Below are 19,172 nucleotides of genomic sequence, written 5' to 3'. Positions count from 1 at the left end.
ATGAAATACTTTGAGGAATTCGTCCCGAAAGGTGGTTGCCTGAGAGATCAAGGAATTCGAGCGACCGCAAGTTTCCAATTTTCGAGGGAATGTTTCCACTTAGATGATTCATCGACAAGTTCAAGATAACCAATGCAAAGAGACTGCAGATTTTTTCAGGGATTTCACCTTCCAAACTATTTGAGGAAAGATCTATACTTTTTACCCACTTCAGAGTCTTGTTATATTGGAATTCTCTTCCCCTGGTCACCATTATTTGTTGTTCATACGCATGATATAAGTCATAAGCATTGAACTTGACATCTGTTAGAGCAGTCATATTATTCAAACACGTTGGTATAGTACCTGAGAGGTGGTTATGACCAAGATCTAGGAGGTGAAGTTGGTCAAGATTGCACAATTGCTGGGGAATATGTCCACTTAGAGAATTGGATGGCAGACGTAAGATAAACACCTTGGATACATTTGTTCCTATCCATGAAGGAAGGTTTCCAGTAAATCTATTACCACCAAGATCAATACTCCTTAGGTTGGTGCTATTTCCCAAGGCCATCGGGATTTCACCATCTAATTTGTTGTTCTTCATCGACAACAAAAAAAGTGAACTTGGGATACCCATTGAACTGGGAATATTTCCTGAGAGATGATTGTCTCCAACATCTATAATGTATATGTCACCCCACGTACTCCATGCTTGAGGAAATTCTCCGGAAATGTTGTTGCTTCTTAGAGAAAAGATTAACATCTTCTGCATGTTGCAAACAGAGGATGGAATCGTGCCATTCAAATAATTTTCATAGAGATGCAGTTCTCGCAATTTTGGAAAATGTTGGTCAAAAGTTGACGGAACTGGCCCGGAAAATGAATTGCTAGCAAGATTTAGGTAGGAAGCCTCCTTACACAACCAAAGCGGGAGTGAGCCGCGGAATTGATTATGTCTCAAATCTAGACCCACTAAATTTGGAACTATCAATTGGACTGGAAGCTTTCCACGAATTTCGTTGAAAGATAAATCCAAAAATTGGAGTTGGCCGGAAGATATTTTCACGAACCATTCCTCTGGTATGGAATCCGAGATGCCTGTATTGCTTAGAGTGACATATACTGGTTCAGTTTGAGATTGAAGCCATAGTGAAAAGGCAGGACCTACTTGACAGTTCCTGATGGCAATGGTGTCAAGCTTGAAAGGAGGAACCCACTCATAAGACACATTGAAAATGATGGAAGGTAGCGAGTTGGGGACACTGATATTGCCCAGCGCAATGTATTTTAACTTTGCGAGATCTATGAAATGGGCTTCAGTTAAAAAGCCTACCAATGAGTTTTCCGACAGGTCTAGATGAACTAGCTCAGAGAGTCGTCCCAAACTTTCTGGGATGGATCCATTCAAATGATTGTGGAAGAGGTTAAGGTACTGCAAATGGGGGAGCATCCCTAAGGAGGCAGGCAATTCGCCTACCAGCTTATTACTAGACAAGTCTAGTGACTCCAACTTATTATTTGCACAACCTGATAAACCATCCAAAAACTCTGGAAGACCCTGATCAAATGCGTTTTCCGAAAGAATTAAGGTCTTTAGGTTGCAGAGATTTTCAAAGAATTTGGGAATTCGACCGTGAAGGCCATTAAGAGATAAATCAAGTTCTTCCAATGATTTCAGGTTAACGAAATCATTGGGAAGGGGACCGCTGAAAGAATTCGTGGCCAAGTGAAGTTCTCTGAGGCTAGTTAGATTAAAGACCCACTTTGGAAATGGAAACTTAAAATCATTCAATGACATATCAAGGATCAAAAGTGATGTGAGGTTCATGGTGTGAAGTGAAAGTGGAAGGCTTTCAATGTTGCATCTAGACAAGTGTAACTCTAGCATGGAAGGAAGAATGTTAACAACATGTAGCCAAGTGGCTCCTGCATTGCTAAGGTCCACTTCATTTAGACTGAGGTATTTTAGAGAGGAGAGATGAGAAAGCCAATTCAAATTTATGGAAGAAATTTCTAGTAAATAGTTACCACTGAGGTCAAGATAGTTCAAGTTTGATAGGTTACCAAGATGAGGTGGAATCTGTCCCCCAAAAGATGAAGATAAAGATGAAGATGAATATGCAGATGAGACATTGAGATACTTCAGACTTTTAAGCTGACCAAAGAACTTAGGAATTTGAAGCCCTTGAAAGTCATTCGAGCTTAAGTCTAAGTAACTCATATATTTCAAGCGAAGTAAAGAAGGATTTATCTTACCCCCCAAAAAGGACTCTTCATAAGCCTCAAACTCCTGGTCTTCAACATCAATAGATGGAGCTGGACTTGTATTGCGGAGGTCCATCTTTTCAACATGACCAGTGCGGTTGTTGCATGAAATCCCTTTCCATTGACAACAATTTTGACCCTCCCAAGATGATAGCCTACCCGAAGCATCGATAAGATCTGCCTTAAAGATGAGAAGCGCGCTTCTCTCTATGTCAATGCATTTCACAACTGGAAGGCCATCTCCCAAGCAGAGTTTACTAGTGTTTAGGCATGAAGAGGCTAAAAACAAGAGGAAACAGAGAGCAATATTGAAATGATAGACAGGGTTGGGAAAGTTTGCAGAACTATCCATAATTAAGGTTTGCTTGGTTATGGATGGCTATTATTGAACACATCTGGTGGAATTTATAGAAGGCTATGAGCAAGTAAAATTCAATATTAAAATATAATTCAATTTGTTCACCACATTCATAGTCCTCGCCTGCTCGGCCCATTTCACAAGTTTGCAAGTCTAGCAAAATTGGTTTATTAATAGGTATACATTAGACTAAATTGATGTTTTGGCTTCATGTGGATTTTCGCATTTTGCACATCCTATATGGTGGAAAAACTATGTTATTTGTAATGATGTTTCTTCGTAATAGAGTTATATTTCCGGTATGTCAAAGCAAATGGAGTAGTCATTCGTGCACTCTTTGCTAATTGATGCATGTTAGAATATGTAGATTTTATGGAGACTTCTGAGATTATTTCATGACGTTTTCTATATACTTATTGTAATCTAGGGTTTAGACTCTACGTTCTCTCCTTGTATTATGCAGTTTCATTATGTTGAATATCTTGCAAAGTATTTTCGGTGTTGAAATATCCATCAAATCTCTCGCGTTTGATACTGCCATGCCATCATGTCCAAATATCCAACATTCCACCAGAAATTTCCATCGGGCCTGGTGAATTGATATTTAATTTCTGTATGAGGACAATTATGATAGTACGGCCATGAAGTGAATTGATATCTAATTTATGTATGAGGACAATTATGATAGTACGGCCATGAAGTGAATTAATATCTAATTTCTGTATGAGGACAATTTTGATAGTACGGCCATGAAAATAATTTCATTTGTCGCTATAACTGTTAATTTTCTCTTTTATGAACCCATCAACATCAGCTATAAACTATAATGGAAAGAATTTCCAGTAGATGGCCACCCGAGTCCTGAGTGGCATGCTCCTTGGAAGATTTACAGGGTACGTAAGAACATTGTAGTTGTTTAGTTGGAGAAGGGAAACCGGTGGAACTTTTATGTCTAGAATCTCTGGATAATGTGTAACTAGCCTCTTAACACACGCATACGCGTGCGTCAATTGGCTTTGTTTTACGTTTTTTTTTTTTTTTTTAAATATTGGTTTAGATAATTTCTTTCTTCCTCAAACTGCAATAAAAAATAAAGAGTAATACAGTTGGTGGACTTATGGTAAATAGCAATTGGTGATCCATTGCTCATACGTCTAGTAAAAGTCCTACGTTGAGATTAACGGTTTCTTCTCTCTCTCTCTCTCTCTCTCTCTCTCTCTTTTTCTTTTTCTCTTTCATATTTTTAATTTACCATTTTATCCATTATCTAATAAAGTTTATAGTCTTGGAGTTTTAATTAACCAAGGGCAATTGCAAGATTTTTGAAAATTTAACCTTAAGCCTTATTGACTTAATTAATACTGATTTCTTTTTGGGTGGACATGATCAAAGGCCAAAAGTTAAATGCATACTTACTACTAATTTCATAAAATAGAGATAAATAAATAAAAGAAGAAGGTAAGTTCAAGTCTGCATTGCAGTTCCTTAATTGAGTTATTTAATACTAGTATGCAAGCACACCATAAATTACATGATGGCTTAAAAAAATCATCATATTGTATATCAATGGCGATATATTACTTTGTTTAGCCATATTGCGGAATTTCTAGTCCTCAGCTAGCCCATTTTACAAGTTTGGAAGTCCGCCCATCAGATGGGAATATTTTCTACTACTAGCTAGCTAGCTATCATTATCTAGACTAGCTTAGCTATCTAGCTATATATTCACATGCAATGCATGAATCTTCCTATTTCATTCTCCTTTCTCAATCACATTACTGACATTAGTAAGATTCCTATCAATTCGTTGGTCATTCATTAGTCTTCTAATAATTAAGTTTACGTCGTTCGTTTGTGTGTAAAGATATGCATAAAAAATATATATAAATAAACTTCTTGTGGATTGTTTTTTTGTTTTTTCTTAATTTGCTGGAATTTTGTGATAAGTTTCAGCACGAGTTGAACCTAATACGACCTGAAATAGAAATATTAGAGATGAGTTCATAAATAATATGTATTGCAGAAAATGAATGAATTGTTGTCGAATTATTTTTTATGTATATGCATTATATGAATAACACGATTTGCTGCGAAAAAGTGTGTGCACCCATTGTCCATATAATGGACATCAATGTCTGCACTCTATGCTATTGCCTCGTTTGGTTCACAAAATTGAAGACTCAAGAAAGGAAAGTAATTCCTTTGTTTGGTAACCACAAACTCTGGAAATGTTTTCCTGACAGAGGGGAAAAGAGGGGGGAGGGAGGGGGGGAATCATTCCTTTCAGACCCTATGGGATTGATTTTCCTTTCCCATTTTCCAGCATTTATTACAAAAGTTTTGGACAACAATACACTCTCTTGCATAAAAAATTGGTGTACTTTTGAATTTTTATGATGTTGTTTTTATTTTAAAATATAAGGGTATTATTGAAACATTGATACATTTTTACTTTCCTTTCCTGCACCAAACACCAGAAGGGAAATCAAATGGTCTTTCCTAAATACTTTCCTTACTTTACCAAACAGATGAAAGAAAACCTGAACTTTAGTTTCCGTTCCCCATGGGAAAGACAAGGGAATTGATTTCATTTCCGTGAACCAAACGCTGCATATGTGCACTCATTGTCCAACTTTAGTTTCCTTTTCCCATGGGAAAGACAAGAGAATTGATTTCCCTTCCGTGACTCTACACTATGAGCACTCATTGTCCAATAATGGACTCATTGTCCATATAATGGACATCAATGTCTGCACTGTACACCATGTGTACTCATTGGCTAATAATGGACTCATTGTCCATATAATATACATCAATGTCATTACTGTATTGGTAAATTAATTGGAGAAAAACTTGAACCAAGCGTATTGCAAAATTTCAAACTTGAATTTAAATGTAGTGTTTGATATGACATAGTCCTTGGCGATTTTCTAAAGACTTTCCAAATGCTTAGCACCGAATTTGGGTGATATTTATCTGATCACAAAAACAAGTAATTTTCTAAAGAAATGATCACAAAGTCTAGTTAAGACAAGGAAATCACAGTATAAATTTCAAAAATAATAGTAATGTGCATAACAAGATCAAAGAGACTTTGTTAACGTATATTGTTTTCTTCGCCAAAATAATATAAATTGATATTAAGATCAAGAATGAATAAATGGAATCAGATATCTAAGTACACAAAACCTAGGGTGAAAGTGAACATAAACATATACCTATTAATTAAGTCGACTACCTGCAATAATTGTAAATAAATACTTATAGACTAACAAAAAAGAATTAAGTGAAAAAATGTCTTCATTTCTTCTCCAACCTAGACTAAAGGTGGACTTATTAAAACCTTTGCTGGGATAAGATATAGTTGGACAAAATCCGAATAGAGCAAAAAGCATGAAAACAAAGATTACAATGCAAAATCAAGTCTGTAAGGACTAAGGACATACATCAAAGGAACAGTGATCAACTTGCACTACTAGAAAAACAGGTCCTTTCACACAGACAAGTTTTTCATGTGAAAGTGATTTAGCAATGCTTGCAACACATACAAATTGTGAATCCGTGACTGTACTGTGTGAAACTGCCCATACACACAGATTTCTGTGTGTTTTTCAATGTATTCACACAGAATCCATCCGTGTGAAAGTACCTGTTTTTCTAGTAGTGTTGTCTTCAAATTGAAAGAGACGTGAAGACAATTGTGGGGGAGAAGACGCAACTATTGTCCCAAGAATATTTACAAGAGATGTGAAAACAATTGTGGGGGACACGACGCAACTATTGTCCCAAGACTTTGTTAACGTCTTTGTTAATCATAAGGAAAAAAAAAAAAAAAAGAGCATTTCTTTGTACGATAAATTCAACTGTGATTATATGATATTATTACTGTAGTAGACTCAGCTCCTCTAATTTCAATGTACTTACTTTCTTGTTTTTCTATAAATTAAGCACAAAGCGGACTAGCATGTATGCAACCGGTAATATCATCATCCTCAGAATCAGAAGTGATCGAGAGGTATTGTAGTGATGAAGTACCTCATCGTCATCATGCTGGCAGTGCTAGTAGCTGTAGGCAATCTCTGGGGTTTTGATGTGGGGGTTGATGGGGCTGGGGAGTGTGGAAGCAACCCAGAGGTTGTGGTATACAAGCTTGCTTCATGTGGACCAGCAGCACAAGATGGGAGCGTCGCGGTTTCTCCCAAGTGTTGCTCGTTGGTGAAACGCGTCGACAAGCGTTGTCTTTGTGCCATTGTGCTCTCTAAAGAACTTCAGAGTCGTGGCCTCAACCCAGCAATCGCAGTCACCATACCTAAACGTTGTAAGGATCCCAGACGTCCCAAGGGTTACAAGTGCGGAGGTAACGTAGTTTCTCAATATTCAGATTATATTACGAGTCTCTAGTACTTACATTGTTCTTGTCTTCTTGATCGATCAGTTTGTCTTTTATGATTCTCTCTCTATGTATGCATGCATGCTGCTCACAATTCAAATTTCATGGGGTTGCCTAATTGTTTTACTTATCATTCTGTTTATGCTTTTGCAGCTTATACGGTGCCTTGATTGATTACGAAGACCCAAGACGATGGTTCCATATATAGCTGTGGAATTCTCATGTTGCTTTCACATCGATCATCTAATGTTTAAATATATTAGTATTGAACCCTTTCAACTTACAGGTTTAAAGAATAAATAAAGTGCTACTTCATGCAATAGTACAATCCATATTATCATTACTGGTCTTCATGCACGTACTGTGTTTCAAGATAAAAGCACTACTAAGAGCAACTCCAACAAAGATGTCAAATTTTTTTTGTCAAATTTGAATTTGATAGATTATGTGGCAAGTGATATTTTGCAAAGTTGCACTCCAACAGATGGGTCAAATATCTATATTAATTTGGGAAAAAAAATATAAACAGTACTCCAACTATGGTCCATTCTAAATTTTCATACCCAACTTTCCGAAACTATCACATTGGTACCCCAAATAGCCAGTCCGACCCAACATACGTACCCGCCGTCCATAAGGGGGTTAACTTGCTCCTCTCGTGGCCTCTTTAAATCATGCCAGCTGTCAGAAGAGTTAACGTCGTCATGGACAGCGTGTACGAAAATTGGGTTGGATTGGGTACTCCAGGTACTAAAATTATAGTATCCAAAAGTTAGGTACAAAAATTTAGAATGGGTCTTACCTCAGGTACAGTTTATATCTTTTTCCCTATTAATTTATTGGGCTAAAGTCTGTTTAGTCTCTGTACTATGCCTCTCTCATCGTTTCAGTCCCTAACATTCCAATTTAATCTGAAAAGTCCATAAAGTTTCATTTTCCGTCCAATATGTCCTTTTCGCTGGAAATTAGGAATTGGCCTTGGGTGAAATGTCCAATATACCTGTCCGTTATTTCTTTTTTCTTTTTTTTCCTTTTTAATTTCTTGTTTTTATTTTTTCTTTTTCCTTTTTAATTTCATTTTTCCTTTTTTTATTTTTATTTTTTTCCTTTTTCCATTTTAATTTCTTTTTTTTTTCTTTTTTCTTTTTCCTTTTTAATTTCTTTTTTTCATTTTTTTCTTTTTCCTTTTTAATTTATTTTTTCCTTTTTTTCATTTTTCCTTTTTAATTTCTTTTTTTTTCATTTTTTTCCTTTTTAATTTCTTTTTTTCCTTTTTCCTTTTTCCTTTTTTCTTTTTTCTTTTTCATTTCTTTTTTGCTTTTTAATGTCTTTTTTCCTTTTTTATTTTTCCTTTTTAATTTCTTTTTTGCTATTTCTTTTTTTTTTTCTTGTTCCTTTTTAATTTTTTTTCCTTTTTAAGTTCTTGTTTCTTTTTCGTTTTGTCTACTTTCTACTTCCTCAACCCACCAATCCCATTCCGATCAAACTCCACAACCCATCTGTTTCTCAATCAGCTCGGAAATTCGCCACTAAACCACTCCCCTCTTGTTTTCACAGCCCACTTCTCTCTCTCCCACTCAAATCCCACTTTCTCTCTCCACATCAAGCCTCAATTTGGAAACTTTTCACTGAAAATTACCATTTTTTAACTTTTCACTGAAAACTACCATTTTTTCAAACTCTGAGGTTTTTGGGTCTTGCTCAAAATGGTGATTTGGATTTTGTGTTTGGTTGAAATGGTGGTTTTTGATGGCCAAGTTGACAAAAACCAGAAGTGAAGAAGAAGAATAGTGATGGAAAAGAAAAATGACCGCTGGCTTGGAGAACAAGAATTGGGGTTTCGGGTCGATCTGGATTGGTTCGCCGACGTGGCGCTACTGATGCAGCAGAATACGATGGTCATTAAAAAGGAAAAAGAAAAAAGAGAAAAAAAAAGGAAAAAAGAAAAATAAAAAAAGAAATTAAAATGGAAAAAGGAAAAAAAGAAAAATAAAAGGAAAAAGAAAAAAAAGAAATTAAAAAGGAAAAAGAAAAAAGAAAAAAGAAAAAAAAAGAAATTAAAATGGAAAAAGGAAAGAAAGAAAAATGAAATTAAAAAGGAAAAAGGAAAAAGAAAAAAGAAAAAAAAGAAATTAAAAAGGAAAAAGAAAAAAAGGAAAAAAATAAATTAAAAAGGAAAAAAAAGAAAAAAGAAATAACTGAGGGGTATATTAGACATTTCACCCAAGGCCAATTCCTAATTTCCTGCGAAAATGACCTATTAGACCGAAATTGAGACCTCAGGGACTTTTCAGATTAAATTGGAATGTCAGGGACTGAAACGATGAGAGAGACATAATACAGGGACTAAACAGACTTTAGCCCTAATTTATTATTATTAAGAGAGAGAACTTGATGAAGAATGAGTAGCCCGCCAGAAAATTCTACAATGGTAGAAAACTAATGCAATTCTTATGCAATCCAACCTACAATGGTAATGAAATACCTGCTGGGGGTGGTTGAATTAATTGAATTGAAACAGTTGGGTGGGTTGCTATGATATGGGCTTTGGCAGAAAGATAGACCTAGAGAGCCATGAAAGTGTAGAAGACTAGATCGTAAAAAACAGAGGTGTTCAAAGGACACATACCCAGATTCTAAGTATTGAGAGAGCCATATGCACAGAGGCAATTAAAACTACATATCCATAAAAAAACTAGAAGATTAAATCTCATTACCCATCAAAACTCTGCAACTGCTTCATCAAAATCTCATATCCCCAATCTTCACTGAGCTCACCTAATCAATCAAGAAGCACCTGGTCTGATCTAATCCTTGATTTTCTATGCAACCTCACTCTTCGATCTGATCTCCGACATGGTGGGAAGAAATAGAGCAGCCAGAAGGATTAAAGGATTGCCATGGGTGGCTCCGATCTGGGTAGGACGAAAGTGAGAAGTGGAAGAGGGAGAAACAATAAAACATGAAAATGACAGATGAGTAGGGGCTGTCATTTTTGAAAGAAGAAACGAGACATATCTTCCACCGTGGAATTGAAGGATGGGTTGAAGAGATATTGAACTGTCTTTTATAGCTGTTGGAGCTCCACGGTGGATTTTGACACAACCGTTGGCGATTGTCTAAAGTGCCACTTCAACAGTTCTTTTTTTTTTTTTTGGTCAAAGTGACAATATTCATTAATAAGCCCAAAGGGATAAAACCCTTAGAGCGAGCCCAAAGCTCTGAATTACAAGCTAACAGAAGTAGGAAAATTACAGTATTACACATCAAACCTAATTCCACATGAATCTGGTCATAAGATGGTAACCCTAAAAAATTAAAAAGAAAATATCCTAACATGATATCACTGCAGCCACCACCCCAGCCATATTACACGCCAACGAACTTCCGTACAATCATCTACCAAGATGTCACCAGAAGAGCCTAAATGAAGGGATATAATCCGAGAACCCGATGCCAATATAAGCCCAGAAAGCAAATCCTAACATACCCAAAATACAAGATGATCCGGAGGAGGAGCCAATAACGCACACTGACCATCACCTCTCTACCAGAACCGAACGATCCGGAAGAGAACCATTGCCACCGAAGGGGGACAAAGTCAGCAACAAAGAAAAAATACAATGGATAATGGGGGGTGAAACACCCACGCGTGAGCACCCATACTCCACTTGGTAAGTGATTTTCACTTTATAGAGGTAGCCATTGGAAACTCCAAGAAAGTCAGTGGTAGAGGGATGAGAGTTGGTGTGAGATATTGGGTGGGAGGAATTTTGGGGGCTATTGTCAGATTTGAAAAATTTCCAAGCTAATTGACAAGAAATTGAAATAACATAGTGAGAGGAGGAGCAAAGCCCTCTAGATCTGGACACAACCAGTATAAACACCACAAGAGGGCTAGATCTGGACACAACCAGCATAATCACCACAAGAGGGTGTATAATCTGGATAAAGCCTGCAAAAACTTCACCAAAGGATGTCAAGGACAGTCGCAGGAAAGAGCCACGCAGCTCTACAACCACCAGTGTCAACAGGCGGGAAGAGCCTCGTAGCTCCACTACCGCCAAATCCGACCGCCGGAAAGAGCCCCGCTGCTCCACAACCGTCTTATCCGAAGGTCGGAAAGAGCCTCGCAGCTCCACTACCGTTGTCGTCCTCGGTTGAAGAGGAACAGATCGAGATCTGTCAGCCGAACACGAGATGAGATGCCCATCCATCTTCCATGGATCGTGCCACCACCATGAAGGTCTGCCTCTATGCAGCTTCAGCATCCCTTCTAGGGCCAGAATGCAGCGGAAAAACACCGGCAACTTTCGGCCGAGAGAGAAACAACAACGTCTGGAGGTTTCTCTTTTTCATCGCTCGTAGGGCGCATTCTATTCAACAATTTTCGATTGAATGTTGAGACCAACTTTGTGTGCTACTTCAATAGTTCAATCCATTATTATTACCAGTCTTCATGCATGTACTGTGTTTCAAGATAAAAGTACTACTAAAATTCCTGGGAAAACCCAAGTCAACTCTATTGCTAATGATAAAATTAATTAGTAATAAAGACTATTTAACTAATAGTAAATTCGGTGAGCCAATCAACTTGTATTATTTAGTATTCACAAATGTTTAGGTTACTCTCTCTGAGAGGCAGGTGGAGGTCGTGGCCTCCTGGCGGCGGCTCTGCAAATTGGGCCGGAGGAGATGCGTTTTCCCTCTCATCTGGTCGCCGGGAGATTGAAGGTGACGGGATTTTTTGTTGTCGGAATCTCAAAATCTTGTTTCTTGTTCTTTTGTTCGGGGTCTGGTACCTTGGCAGCAGCTATAGCAATCCTGGGTCGTGCAAGGCTGCGACATTGGGCTGTGTTCCTGGGCAACCTGGATCGGTGAAGGTTCTGGGGTCTCGTTGCTTGCCCCTGACTGAGCTGGGTTGCGGACTGGAGTTCTGAGCGGTGGTTTGGGGTTGGACCTCGACTTTTGTTAATGGAGGCAATGGATTGCGACTTCAACCTGGCTTGCGGTAACGCAGATCTCTTGCTTAAGAGACGGTCTGGTGTTCTTGGGTTGGGGTTGGCTGCGGCTTGGTGTGGCGAAGATTGTGGATGGTTGGACAGGGATGGTTGGACAAGTACAGAACCAATGCCCGGTGCTGTTCGATGGGATGTGCAGTGGAGCGCCTAGCGGCGATCTTCTTCGGGTGTTCATGCTTTGTCGGGTGGCTGGGGGTTGTTGGCGGATGGGGACATTAACGATGATGGCGGTGTCGGGCTAGCAATGGCGCCACCGATCTGTACCAGAGTGGAGCTGGCTGCAATTGGGAGCAACGAAGATGGCGGTGGGCGATGGTGGAAGACTGCCTCAGCCGGCATCGTTAAACAGAGGTGGACTGGTACTCCGTCGTGCTGGGTTTGGGTGTCCCTAGGGTCGGGTGGCCTTAGCATGTTCTGTTGGGCTTGAGAATTAGATGGCAGCCGTAAGATAAACACGTTGGATACATTTGTTCCTATCCATGAAGGTAGGTTTCCAGTAAATCTATTACCACCAAGATCAATACTCCTCAGGTTGGTGCTATTTCCCAAGGCCATCGGGATTTCACCATCTAATTTGTTGTTCTTCATCAACAACATAAAAAGTGAACTTGGGATACCCATTGAACTGGGAATATTTCCTGAGAGATGATTGTCTCCAACATCTATAATGTATATGTCACCCCACGTACTCCATGCTTGAGGAAATTCTCCAGAAATGTTGTTGCTTCTTAGAGAAAAGATTAACATCTTCTGTTGCTTCTTAGAGAAAAGATTAACATTCTGCACGTTGCAAACAGAGGATGGAATTGTGCCATTCAAATAATTTTCATAGAGATGCAGATCTCGCAATTTTGGAAAATGTTGATCAAAAGTTGACGGAATTGGCCCGGAAAATGAATTGCTAGTAAGATTTAGGTAGGAAGCCTCCTTACACAACCAAAGCGGGAGTGAGCCACGGAATTGATTATGTCTCAAATCTAGACCCACTAAATTTGGAACTATCAATTAGACTAGAAGCTTTCCACGAATTTCGTTGAAAGATAAATCCAAAAATTGGAGTTGGCCGGAAGATATTTTCACGAACCATTCCTCTGGTATGGAATCTGAGATGCCTGTATTGCTTAGAGTGACATATACTGGTTCAGTTTGAGATAGAAGCCATAGTGAAAAGGCAGGACCTACTTGACCGTTCCTGATGGCAATGGTGTCAAGCTTGAAAGGAGGAACCCACTCATAAGCCACATTGAAAATGTTGGAAGGTAGTGGGTTGGGGACACTGATATTGCCCAGCGCAATGTATTTTAACTTTGCGATATCTATGAAATGGGCTTCAGTTAAAAAGCCTACCAATGAGTTTTCCGACAGGTCTAGATGAACTAGCTCAGAGAGTCGTCCCAAACTTTCTGGGATGGATCTATTCAAATGATTATGGAAGAGGTTAAGGTACTGCAAATGGGGGAGCATCCCTAAGGAGGCAGGCAATTCGCCTACCAGATTATTACTAGACAAGTCTAGTGACTCCAACTTATTATTTGCACAACCTGATACACCATGCAAAAACTCTGGAAGACCCTGAACAAATGTGTTTTCCTCAAGAATTAAGATCTTTAGGTTGCAGAGATTTCCAAAGAATTTGGGAATTCGACTGTGAAGGCCATTAAGAGATAAATCAAGTTCTTCCAATGATTTCAGGTTAACGAAATCATTGGGAAAGGGACTGCTGAAAGATTTCTTGGCCAAGTGAAGTTCTCTAAGGCTAATTAGATTAAAGACCCACTTTGGAAATGGAAACTTAAAATCATTGAATGACATATCAAGGATCGAAAGTGATGTGAGGTTCATGGTGTGAATTGAAAGTGGAAGGCTTTCAATGTTGCATCTAGACAAGTGTAACTCTAGCATGGAAGGAAGCATGTTAACAACATGTAGCGAACTGGCTCCTGCATTGCTAAGGTCCACTTCATTCAAACTGAGGTATTTTAGAGAGGAGAGATGAGAAAGCCGATTCAAATTTATGGAAAAAATTTCCAGTAAATAGTTACCACTGAGGTCAAGATAGTTCAAGTTTGATAGGTTACCAAGATGAGGTGGAATCTGTCGCCCAAAAGATGAAGATGAAGATGAAGATGAGACATTGAGATACTTCAGACTTTTAAGCTGACCAAAGAACTTAGGAATTTGAAGCCCTTGAAAGCCATTCGAGCTCAAGTCTAAGTAACTCATATATTTCAAGCTAAGCAAAGAAGGATTTATCTTACCCCCCAAAAAGGACTCTTCATAAGCCTCAAACTCCTGGTCTTCAGCATCAATAGATAGAGCTGGACTTGTATTGCGGAGGTCCATCTTTTCAACATGACCAGTGCGGTTGTTGCATGAAATCCCTTTCCATTGACAACAATTTTGACCCTCCCAAGATGATAGCCTACCTGAAGCATCGATAAGATCTGCCTTAAAGATGAGAAGCGCGCTTCTCTCTGTGTCGATGCATTTCACAACTGGAAGGCCATCTCCCAAGCTGAGTTTACTAGTGTTTAGGCATGAAGAGGCTAAAAACAAGAGGAAACAGAGAGCAGTATTGAAATGATAGACAGGGTTGGGAAAGTTTGCAGAACTATCCATAATTAAGGTTTGCTTGGTTATGGATGGCTATTATTGAACACATCTGGTGGAATTTATAGAAGGCTACGAGCAAGTAAAATTCAATATTAAAATATAATTCAATTTGTTGGCCACATTCATAGTCCTCGCCTGCTCGACCCATTTCACAAGTTTGCAAGTCTAGCAAAATTGGTTTATTAATAGGTATACATTAGACTAAATTGATGTTTTGGTTTCATGTGGATTTTCGCATTTTGCACATCCTATATGGTGGAAAACCTATGTTATTTATAATGATGTTTCTTCGTAATAGAGTTATCTTTCCGGTATGTCAAAGCAAATGGAGTAGTCATTCGTGCACTCTTTGCTAATTGATGCTTGTTAGAATAAGTAGATTTTGTGGAGACTTCTGGTATTATTTCAGGACGTTTTCTACATACTTATTGTAATTTGGGGTTCAAACTCTACGTTCTCTCCTTGTATTCTGCAGTTTCATTAATCAAGACTTGAGGGTCAAGTTGGCATTTCAACCCATTAGGTAATACCCACCCAATAATAGTTTGCGGGTAATACCCAACAAATAATTCGCGGGTATGGGTAAATCCATTTCTAAACGGGTAAATCTATACCCACCCATTTACCCGTTTTCAATATGAGCGAGGTTTATTTATTTATTTTTTTTGGTAATTTAAGGCCTTCAGCCTATTAAAGACTGGGATTTTTTTTATTTTTTTAAATACTTGCTACTATTTTTTTATTTTTGACAAATACTTATTACTACTGTTTTTTAAATTAATTATCAAGCTGGCAAATAATCAATTATTGTTACTGTGCTCTTCAAATTATTAATGTTTTTTGCTGCATACCTATCGAAAGAAAAAAATTGTTCTTTGCTGCATAAACGAAATAACTGGAAGTATGTAACTGATTATGCCAATCTGGTCCATCTGGATATGTATATTTCTTACCAGAAAAAGATGCAACAACTTTGTACATTTACACAAATTTACATCAACCTGTACAAATGAATTACTAGGATAAAATCCCACCAAAAAAAAAAGAAAGAAAGAGAAATTTCCTTGATTTGATCTACAACAAAACACCAACACACTGGTTATATCTTCTATCTTCATCTTGTCTTGTTTTGATTTCTTCTGCACATCTCAATGCGCTCTCAATTTGATAGCCTCCTCCAATACTGACTTCTCTTTTCTAAATGACAACAGTAGCTCTCAAACACACTCACATTCACATGTAACTTGAATCCCATCAAGAACTGAAACTCAAGCTCAAGCTCAAGCTCAGGAATTGATGGAAGCAAACCTGAATGTGGGTTTTTTTCTGTTTCATCACCCTCACCTCTTCCTATAACCAATATTTAAAACTAATCTATGCAGCAAACAATTCAAACAAGTAGTGACAGCAGCTAACTTAGCCTTTTCTATTCTTTTCATTTGGATAGTTCAATCACTACTAATGAAAATTTCTAAGAGGTGGGCATATCTAAATAGGTATCAATTTCAGCACAGTCAAAGCAAGTTCAGAAAGCTTATTCCATCAAATTCAAGTTCAGAAAGCTTATTCCATCAAATTTGATGGCCAAAGTGACGAGCAAGAGGCGATTCAGGCATTCTCTTCCCCCTTGATCACTTTTACTTCAAAATTATCTCATACTGCTGCCTTCCTCTTTCTTTTGCGTGGAACACTTTGTTCCACATCCTCATCCATTATTTCATTATTAGCGCAACTATACAACATATCTTCCATACTGCAAGAAGTAAAATAGCAACCAAAGAATGAATACAATTTCCAATATATAAGTAGATGCATACTGCAAGAAGTTAGATACACACAGTGAGATTAGGTGCTCTGTTTATGAACATACCAAATGCTTTACAGGATTAGGTGCTCTGTTTGTGATACAAAAATAGGAGAATGATGAAGTGGAAACCATTAGTTAGGTAGAATAGTGCTTTGTTGTACACAAAAGGAAATTATATTATGTGATCAAGATTATTGTTGTAGAAGAAAAAGTGATATACTGATGTAACATCTAGTTACACTGGAGAAATAAGAGTTCAGATCTCTATCTAGCTTGATTTCTGCAGAATGTGTTGTGCAAGTATATGTGTTCTACATCTAGTTACATTCTAAAGATTACTATAGAATGCCTCTTTACATTTGTAGCTAGTCACCTATAGAAATCTTGATGTAACTTGTTATGGGATGAGCTGGGTGTTTAGTGTGTGGATAACAAAGTTCTTTTAAGCAGGCCACCCAGACAGCAAAAAGTTCTTCTTCATTTTGTTGCCAATATCAATAGTTTAATATGAAAACTGCATATCATAGAGCTTTATCTCTAGCAAACATGCAAGGAAGGCAACTGCATATCATAGAGCTTTATCTCTAGCAATCCACACACAGTGAGAACCCTCAACTAATCTCTCAATTCAAACCTTCGAGAATTTTTTCGTTTTTTCAAGTTCAGACAATTTCATTAAAAAGAACCATTTCCTTATTGTTTAGAATAACTGCAAGGTATCACAAATAGATAGCAGGAAATTACACAACGTTTTTGATCAAATTGAAACCAAATCAAACATGACGAGTAGTTTTCATTTTCACAAATTATACAGAAAAACCTCCAAAATCTAAGCACACTAGGTTGGTTATTCTCAGAATCAGAACAGAAAGAGAGCAATAGGCTTTTGAAGTTTTGGTTGAAAATCTCTGATCCCATTTTCCCAGATCATTGAAAACTTAAATGGGCATAGCTATGTTGATAATTCTAAGCCAAAAACATCCACCATTTCTGATTCACAAGTCCAAATCAAGCATGGCAAACTGCATATATACAGAAAATAGATACAGATATAAGAGAGAAGGAAGCCAGTACCTTAGAGAAACCTAAGTACGAGTTCGAAGCTGGTGAAAGCTGAGATGGAATAGAACCCTCGATATCAACCAGACTGCGAGAGAGGAGAAACAATGGCGGAAATTACGGAAAATCGATTCTGAAGGTTTTGAAATGGAACCCAAGTTAGCTCTGGCGGCACCTGAAATTCACGGTTGAAAGGAGAGAGAAGAGTCGGAGAGAGTAGAAAAGTGAATAGAGTCCTGGTATTGGGTAAATTTTAGTGAAAAATTCAGTCACCGTCCCTAAATTATGTTGACAAAGCTAATTTGATACCTGAACTCTCAATAGTATTACCCAAAGACCTATTTTGATATCAATGTGATACTTCCGTTAAAAATCTTTAATGGCGCCGTCTGTTTGCTGACGTGTGAGTCCCAAAAAAAAATGAAATGACCAATTTACCCTTTTTTTTGTTAATTCATTTTTTTTCTTTTCATTTCTTTTTCTTCTTTTCTTCTTCTTCTTCTTCTTCTAAAACCTCAGTCTTCTTCTTCTTCTCTCTCTCTCCTCTCCTTCTCTTCTGCCCAAACCATCACCAACGCTGCCATCATCCTCTCCAATTCTTGCTACTAATCCATGTTCTTCACACTCAACTCCCGACAGACGGACCCAAAACGAAAGTTGGGTGACATGATAAAATAAAAAAAATAAAAAACTAAATCTTTCTGCACCCAGAAAACTGCTCTGGGCACCCAGCACCCATGTCTTCTTCTCTGCCAAAACCGATCTCCTTCTTCTCCGCCCAGCAGCTCTCCTCTTCCGGGGCAACCAACTGGGAAACCGGTTCGCTGCACACCAAATTCCGGCGAACCTTAGCTCCACCAACCATCTTCTTTCTTCGCAGAGACCGTCACCCATTCGCTGATAGCACCTCTATTCATCAAACCCCCTCCTCCGCCGCCACAGCCTCAGCGTCCTCCTCCTCCACCGCCACTGTCATGTCAGTAACAACAGCAGCAGCAATCGACACCAGCTTGTCGTCCTCCTCCTCCACCTTTTCCTTCTCCCCTCTCAAAATCGAGTCTTTCATTATCCCTCACCACCTCGATCCCATCATCCTCTTCGCTGTCGCCGGCGCTCTCGATCCTCTACCTCCTTACCCTGCTCCGCCTGTTGAACTGCCTCTCTGATTCCCCTCCCCGCCACCAAACCACCTCCACAGCTGATCGCCGATCAAACAGCGTCGCCGCTTCACCATCGGAATCCAGTTTCATGTATTGCAGGTGCTTCTGGTTCCCCCACTTCAAATCCCTACCGCTCTCGTGATTGCCGAATCAGAACTTCCTCCAATCTCTTCTTCTTCTTGTTCTTCGCTGCTACCGCCGTTATCACCCTTGACGTCGTCGTTTAATTTGAGTGACGGCACTCCCCTCTACCCCTGGTTCACAATTTGCCGTTGGGAAGCAGCTGAGACTGGGAAACGACCGCGTAGTTTTGGGGATGGTGATCCTCGTCGTCTTCAGATTTGACGGCTGTGGCGGCATCATCGTATAGTCGATGTTGGTTTCGGAATCGACTGGTTGTGGAGGAGTACCAATAGCTACTATGGATATGGAGGCATGGTGGATAGCGAAGAATTCAAGGATGAAGTTGGTAAGAGAGAGGAGATGGGGGGTTGAGAGAAGGAGAGAGAGCGAGAGA

The 19,172-nt window shown here is 38.6% G+C and overlaps 3 protein-coding genes and 1 long non-coding RNA gene across 4 annotated transcripts; 1 reads left to right on the top strand and 3 right to left on the bottom strand.

The window, feature by feature from the left end:
- Positions 1-62: 62 nt before the first annotated feature.
- LOC112172692 (receptor-like protein EIX1) lies at positions 63-2,678 on the bottom strand. The gene is made up of 2 exons (XM_024310145.2): positions 346-2,678; positions 63-242 (listed from the first exon to the last, which is right to left on the bottom strand). The coding sequence occupies exons 1-2, from the start codon at positions 2,597-2,599 to the stop codon at positions 211-213; spliced, it is 2,286 nt and encodes a 761-aa protein (XP_024165913.2). The 5' UTR covers positions 2,600-2,678; the 3' UTR covers positions 63-210.
- A 3,899-nt stretch (positions 2,679-6,577) lies between these two features.
- LOC112172693 (putative lipid-transfer protein DIR1) lies at positions 6,578-7,348 on the top strand. Its single transcript, XM_024310146.2, has 2 exons — positions 6,578-6,962; positions 7,149-7,348. Exons 1-2 carry the CDS (start codon positions 6,632-6,634, stop codon positions 7,163-7,165), a joined length of 348 nt encoding a protein of 115 aa, XP_024165914.1. The 5' UTR covers positions 6,578-6,631; the 3' UTR covers positions 7,166-7,348.
- Positions 7,349-13,021: 5,673 nt separating this feature from the next.
- LOC121048755 (receptor-like protein EIX2) lies at positions 13,022-14,635 on the bottom strand. The gene has a single exon (XM_040508518.1). It carries the CDS (start codon positions 14,633-14,635, stop codon positions 13,022-13,024), a length of 1,614 nt encoding a protein of 537 aa, XP_040364452.1.
- A 957-nt stretch (positions 14,636-15,592) lies between these two features.
- LOC112172811 lies at positions 15,593-17,728 on the bottom strand. Its single transcript, XR_002925371.2, has 2 exons — positions 17,511-17,728; positions 15,593-16,382 (listed from the first exon to the last, which is right to left on the bottom strand). It is a non-coding gene; the product is annotated as an uncharacterized LOC112172811 (long non-coding RNA).
- Positions 17,729-19,172: the final 1,444 nt, after the last annotated feature.

This window comes from Rosa chinensis, chromosome 6 (genome assembly GCF_002994745.2).
Source record: "Rosa chinensis cultivar Old Blush chromosome 6, RchiOBHm-V2, whole genome shotgun sequence".
In the NCBI taxonomy this organism is placed as follows: Eukaryota; Viridiplantae; Streptophyta; class Magnoliopsida; order Rosales; family Rosaceae; genus Rosa; species Rosa chinensis.
The sequence above is the reverse complement of the archived record's forward strand: the minus strand, read 5'-3'. Positions and strand labels throughout refer to the sequence as shown.

What these genes read in the sequence shown, in the direction of transcription:
- LOC112172692 (XM_024310145.2), bottom strand. Translation starts at nt 2,599, where the DNA reads ATGGATAGTTCTGCAAACTTTCCCAACCCTGTCTATCATTTCAATATT. An exon ending in TGGTCATAACCACCTCTCAG is followed by an intron (nt 243 to 345) that starts GTACTATACCAA and finishes AATGGTGACCAG; the next exon opens with GGGAAGAGAATTCCAATATA.
- LOC112172693 (XM_024310146.2), top strand. Translation starts at nt 6,632, where the DNA reads ATGAAGTACCTCATCGTCATCATGCTGGCAGTGCTAGTAGCTGTAGGC.
- LOC121048755 (XM_040508518.1), bottom strand. Translation starts at nt 14,635, where the DNA reads ATGGATAGTTCTGCAAACTTTCCCAACCCTGTCTATCATTTCAATACT.